Source organism: Aythya fuligula, chromosome 2 (genome assembly GCF_009819795.1).
Source record: "Aythya fuligula isolate bAytFul2 chromosome 2, bAytFul2.pri, whole genome shotgun sequence".
In the NCBI taxonomy this organism is placed as follows: Eukaryota; Metazoa; Chordata; class Aves; order Anseriformes; family Anatidae; genus Aythya; species Aythya fuligula.
Genome location: NC_045560.1, coordinates 99,106,774 through 99,113,581, shown reverse-complemented (window position 1 = coordinate 99,113,581; position 6,808 = coordinate 99,106,774). Strand labels below are relative to the sequence as shown.

Genomic DNA, 6,808 nt, shown 5'->3' with positions numbered 1-6,808 from the left:
CGGCGGCCCGAGCCCGGCGGCACCAAGAGGAGCCGCCGCCGCCATGCCGCGACCCCGCTGCCGCTGCGCCCTGCCGGGGACGGCCGCCATGCCCGGCTCGGCCAGCTGAGGGCGGCCGCAGGGGCGGCGCTGGGCATGGCGGTCGCTGTAGTTGCTTTCCCCGGAGCCTCGTCCAGCAGCGGGCGCAGGAGGCAGCTCGCTCAAACTACGGCTCCCAGGGCTCGCCGCCACCGCCGCCTCCTCCCCTCGCACCCCGCTGGAAGATTTCCGCAGCGGCAATGGCGGGGCGCGGCTGGCAGGGCACCGGGGGCTGCTGAAGGGCTGCTGCCTCCCTCAGCCGCCTCCGAGGGGTCCCCGCCCGCCGCGGGGAGAAAGTTTTTCCCCCTCGGCTCCTCCGCCAAGCCTCGGGCAGGGGGGGAAGCGGCGTGAAGCCGCCCGGGGTGCCTCGGCATGCTGCTCCCCGCCGCCCTGCTGCGAGGCGGCGGGCAGCTGCGGGGCTCCCTGGGGAGATGGCCGCCGGCGCCCTGCCTGAGATGGCGGCGGGAGCCCCCCCGCAGCCTCTCAGCGCCGCTGCGGGGCGCCCAGGCGGGCGTGTGGACGCAGGCTTGGGGGCTGGGGGCTGAAAGGTCTGGGCATGACAGCAAGCACGTGTCGGTGCGAAGGGAGCAAAAGGATGAGGCTCTGCTGTCGGCGGCTCGGAAAGGTAAGGGCTGTGGGCAGAGGTGAGGGGGTGCCCCTGTGGTTGTACAACCCCCATACACGCCCACAGCTCGGAAACTGAAAAAAAAAAAAAAAACAACACAACTTTCAGAAAACCAACAGGATCGCTTTCCTTCGTGTTGGTTGCAAACACTTCAGTGTAGGCACTGCTAAGGCAGAAGTGAAATTCTGTGGTTTCTTCCAAACAGCTTGATTGAGTGTGTAAGTCAAATCCACACGAGGAGTAAGTCCTAGTAATTCCCCTTTTTAAAAGGAAAATCTTTCACACACGACCTGTTTTGATGCTGTTAAGCCAAGTCTACTTCCAGCACTTTGCCACAGCGTTGTATCTGCTGCTGGTGTCTTTACAGGGGGCCTGGCAGTTTGGCGCTTCTCATTCATGTCAGTGAAAGGTGGCTCCTGCGCTGTCTCAGAAATGCCAGATTGAGAAAGTTTCTGGAGAGCATCTTCAGCTGATGAGAACACTTCAGGAAAAAAATGCTTTTTAATGTTTCCTCAGTAATTTGCACTTTGCTGCAAGGCGTACTTTACCACTTAAACAAATTAGTAGTTTCTTCCTCCTTCTCAAAGAGTACTTTGTAAGTGTGAATCTCATGTGACTTTTTTCACGGTCTATACTGACCCTTTTGCTAGTGCGTTAGATCAAATTACATAATAAACTGCAGTTGACAGTCTCAGTAAATACATATTTTGGTCTAATATGCTTCATTTTTATTGTTCATTTGATTGCAAGAAAGCAGAAAATAGTAATACTTAGTACAGAAATATAAATCTGCCTTTGATAACATCAAGAATTTCATGATCTCTTAGTGATGAGGCATTATGGAAGCTGTGGTTGGGATTTTTTCTTCTGACAAAATGTTATTTGAGTAGTTTGAACTAATAGAAGAGCACGTATATAATAAATGTATGCAAGTTTTACTTCCCATGAATCTAACTCTCACATTGTTTTATGTTTTATTTCAGTGAAAGAAGCTGGAAGAGACTTCACCTATTTTATTGTGGTGCTTGTTGGAATTGGTGTTACAGGTTATTTTTTAAATTACTATTCTTTATCAGAAGATACTTTTTATTAATTCCAGATTAATTCTCATTCTATTTGTTTTTGTTTCTATTGCAGGTGGTTTGTTCTATGTGATTTTTAAAGAGTTATTCTCTTCTTCTAGTCCAAGTAAGATCTATGGAGATGCCTTGGAGAAATGCAGATCTCACCCTGAGGTTGGTTTTTGAACATTAATCATAAGTTTAGGTTTCTCATTAATTATGGCCTCTCTCTTTAAGTCAAAAGTTTGCATCTCGCAAGCAAATCTACAGGAATATCCACAGAGATGTTCAAACACCAGCAAGATCTGCCTATGCTTCTAACTGAACAGAGCTGCGTCAACTCTAAATCTGAACCTATACTAGGTGAAGTTAATGGAAGCTCTGAGTCTGAATGAATTAGCATGCTAAAAGACAAGAGAGCCCTACAGTGTCTGCCACTTCAAAGCACGTGTATCTGTAGGCACTTGCAGAGTTCTGCAGATCAGAGAGGCAACTGGTCCCACTTTATGGATCTGTGTTGCTGACTTTCCTCAACACAGTTACTCTGCTGCAACTTCTGTAGGGTTCTGTCATGTGAAATACTGCATAAATATCAGAAATTCAAACTCTTCATTAGAAACAAGGTTAATGTTACTGTGGCTAATAGGAAAGGAGAAAGGTGACAGTCATAGGATCAGTCTCATAAGATAGCTAAATATAAACAAAAGTCAGTCCAAAACTAGACTACAAAAGTCAGTGCTTAAAACAAGAAAGGTGGGGAATAGCTTTGAAAAATTATCACAGGTTCTGCTGAGATGCCTGAAGCGACAAGTTCTTATTAGGAAAGAAATTAAGATTGCTTTAGAACAAGTTTGTAGAATTAAAACTCCTCTCCAGTAGTTACATCATGAAAGCACCCTTCCTTTCTAAGCAACTTTAAAATAATTTTAAAACTAGTTTAATTTGGTCTGTCTTTAAAGATCTAAAGAAAAAAATCATTGAATTTCTTAAGCAGCGTTTCTTAGATAGGTGGAGGGCAGTTATTTGCATTTTAAGATTAAACTTCAAAACAGTCAGATGGTGTCTTGGAAAAGACATGAGCAAATATGTTTTTTTCCTCTTTTTACACAAAATGTCAGTAAAGTATAAAATACACAGTAAGAAAAGAGATTAAAATGTCTTAATGCCAGAGGATGGTACAAATGGAACATATTACTAGGATTTATTATAGGCATTTTGCATGTTATTGTAAAGGAAAAACACTGAAATGGAGTAATTTTTCCTGTGGTGTTTTCTCTCATAAACTATTGCATTCTTGACGTATCAGACGCACAAGGGACAGTTTGTTGAAAGAATTGAAAGAAGATGCATTCACAGAAGGACAAGAGCTGATGCTGGAATATCTGTTTGAACGTGATACCTTCTGACAACTCAAATCTCTTTTCTCTTGTAGGTAATTGGTGTTTTTGGTGAACCCATTAAAGGTTATGGGGAGGCAACGCGAAGAGGAAGACGACAGCTTGTCAGGTGTTTGCCCCATACAGACAATAGGTTTTGCACAGCAGAGGCATTTTGGGTCACATCACAGAAAGTTAGATCTAGATTACTGAACTGTGTGACGTACCCTGTCAATTGTAAGTGAAAATGAAAGGAATTTTTTGCAGTATGTTACTTTGAACCAAAAGTTTATCTTTTCACCAGACTGTGAAAAAGTGTTTAAAGTGGAGCTGCTAAATGAAAAAAATACCAATGAAAATTTTAAGCATGTCTGTAAACTATGTGAATAAGTAAATGTAGTGTCAGCTTTCCTAGTATTTCATTTCCACTTTCCATTTAAAAGTTTCATATTCTAAAGAACTTTTTGAGCTGAAAACTTGATCAGATTGCAGAGAGCTCAAGTCTGTGATAAAAGGCTTAATGTCTCAAAAATGTAGTTTTTCTGTATATAGACATCTTAAATGATTTACTGCAATGAGACTTCATTCATCTTTGTCCTTTGTAACCCACCATGTCACCTTAAACCGTATTCAAAGTGTTCATTAATTCACAGCATGTTATCTGGATTTGACTGATGGAAAGAAAAGCTTGGAACTGTGCAGCAGTTAGTAATTTCAGTAGGAAACCTAAACTGGCAGCGTAATTCTAGTCTGACCATTAGTTTCTGGAGGTGGTCACCTGGAAAGTGATTTCACCTTTCTGTTTATCTAGTATTTAACCGTAACCTGGCTGTAACTGAAATATCAGCACTTAGGCTAGAGGTTTAAAATGAATGTCAAAGTTACACAACTTCTATAGAATGAAATTATTGCCAGAATATGTGAAGAATTAACCAACCTAGTATCTGAGTTGACAAAGCATTCTTTGCAAGTTTTGCATGAGTTTTGAGGGGAGGACCGTAGCAAGAACATTTAAGCACCTCAACTGTTAATCATCAGCTGGTAACGAGTTCTCTCTTCTAACTCTCCACTACTCCTTATAAACCCACAGTAAAGCTTGGGAAGAGAAGTCAAGAAGGAACCCAAGGTAGCATAAGGGCTGCAGTGGAATACACTTTCTCACAAAAGTAGCTAAGCAGCTCCTCTCTGAATAAGAAGCTGAAATTTGAAGATTAACTAGTTATCCTTTATGTTTTTGTTTGTTTGGTTTGTTTTGCCATTTTTAGTCATGTTGAATACATAAAGGATGGACTGAAACATATGCGTTTGAAGTTCTATATTGAGGGCTCTGAACCAGGAAAGCAGGGAACAGTCCACGTGGAAGTCAAAGAGGTATGTACAATTGCTTGATGTAGCTGACAAGCCTAATCTTGGATTTAAACTACCAAAGAGAAAAAAATCAGAGCCTGAAAGTGTTTTCCTCATTACAGAATCCTGAGGGAGGAAAACCTGAAGTCCGTTACATATTTGTGGACGTTGACATGTATCCTAGAAGAACCATTATCATTGAAGATAACAGATAGCCAACAATCAAAGTTGCTGCTTCGTCTTACTCACTGTTGAATGATATTGGTGTAAGCAGTCTACACAGGAATTGTTTGGTGTTCTTGATCGAATCTTGCAGATCTGGAGTTAAATGTAAGAAGTAACCTCTCAGGGCCTCCATTAAAGTCTCTCATAACAACATTCTTTTTTTGAGGTGAAGCCAATTAAAAACAGTAGAGCCGTCACTTATGGCAAGTATTTTTGACATAGGAAAATAATGGCTCATACTAAACTATTTAATGCTGGATAATTCTCCTTAACACCTAAAATCTGAATCTTTCAAGGTTTCAGGTTTAGGTGGGGAGTTTTCTTGTCTTCCTTTGCTTGGATTTCCCACTAGCACTGCAATAAAGAAAGTGGTTTTTGAAATACAGACAAATACTGTTTTCATTCTGGATGCGTTTGTAGATGATTTATGTTAGTGTGTAAAGGAGATCTAGCCCAAATGCATCTAAGAATATGAATTGTGGAGACCCACACCCATGACAGATGACTAAACATAAAGGCTCCAATATTGGTATCTTTTAAATAAATTATCAACACCTTTACTGTCTGCTCCTTTCATGGTGTGCCACCCTGCTCAGCACTGCCAACACTTTTTTCATTGACATAACTAATCTACATCTTCCAAGAATTAGATTAGTATAATTTTCCTTAAAATCAAAAGCTCAACTCATGACCAAATTTATCTCTTGGATTTCTTGATTAGTACCATATGGCAATTAAGTATAATCCTGTGTATTAATAGTGAGACTCAATTGTGTCTGCCAAGCAGCACCATCTGAAAACTTTCAAGCTTTAGTGTCTTACATATAACCATTTTCTTAAACACCAACTAGTGCATTTTTCTGTAGTTATCTATATATAATACGAGCTTTTTAGTTCACTAGTAGTTTAGCCCTTAATTAAATATACACTGACATTGAGCTTCATTTAATGGTACATTTGGGGTGTTCTAAAGTTCATACAGTATTCCCTCATACAAATACTGTAGATATTTAGAAATGCTTTACTGCTCTCCTGTTCAGTCTCCAGTAATCTCATCTTCATAGCCCTAACAACTACACTTAATACTTTTTTAGACCTGGATAGTTTTGCTTTATATTAAGTATTGCAACTGTAGCTTCAGTCAGATCCTCACATTGTTTGAAAGTATTCAATGAAAAGGAATCCCACATTTATTCCAACCCTATGAGTACAGTAGAGAAGAAAAAGCACATTATAGCAAAGCAGCTACCAATATCAATCTATGATAACGGGCAATGTATTTTGGAGTTTCTACATTGTACAGAATATAACTAACTTCTGCTGTGCCAGCCAAAGGGGTTTTTACAAAACTAACATCTGTTCAGACTGATCAAAGTGATTTCATATCTGTCAGTTTCAGCAGAGTGATAAATTTGTATGATTTTTTATCTATTAATGGATAATTGTCAAGACCAAAAAGTCTTTTACTCATAGTCAAAGGCTACAGGAGTCACTGTGGTTCTTTAATGAAGTATGAGAAACCATTCTGGTACTTATTAAGAAGTAACTCCAACAAATTTTAATTTTCACCCAGAGTCACTGACATCGTTAATGTCAATCTGGAAAGGTTTCTTTAAACAATGAAAGCAACTATTGCCCCCTTCATGTTATTTTCTTAAAGTAATAATTATTAACACGTTTTAGTGTTGCGTATGACTCTTCCTAGTTCTTAGCATTGCACTTTACCAAAATCTATAACCAAGTACAAAGACAAATAAAAAATCTGAATGAAATCTGTTTCATTGCATACTGCTGCAGTAGTGACTGATAGCACTGCATGCCATGTTTAAGTCCAGTTGCTGTAAATATGTGTCATACATGGCAGTTACTGAAAACTACTTCTGCAAGTTTTATCACAAATAAAAGAACAGTTAAGAGCATATCAGAAATACTGCTAGCTATACAATTGTATAACTTTAATATTAAGCTTACTAGCTTTAAGCCTGTGCTATACCTTGATAAAAATGTACTCATTCTTCAACTTTTATGAAACAAGACTATATCAAAATACAAGTTTTCTAGTCTAAACTGTGATATTGGTTTTGCCCCTCCTTTAT

General features: G+C 40.1%; 1 protein-coding gene across 1 annotated transcript; it reads left to right on the top strand.

The window, feature by feature from the left end:
• The first annotated feature begins 268 nt into the window (after positions 1-268).
• Positions 269-6,484, top strand: TIMM21 (translocase of inner mitochondrial membrane 21). Its single transcript, XM_032182559.1, has 6 exons — positions 269-703; positions 1,687-1,749; positions 1,841-1,938; positions 3,197-3,270; positions 4,406-4,511; positions 4,610-6,484. Exons 1-6 carry the CDS (start codon positions 451-453, stop codon positions 4,700-4,702), a joined length of 687 nt encoding a protein of 228 aa, XP_032038450.1. The 5' UTR covers positions 269-450; the 3' UTR covers positions 4,703-6,484.
• Positions 6,485-6,808: the final 324 nt, after the last annotated feature.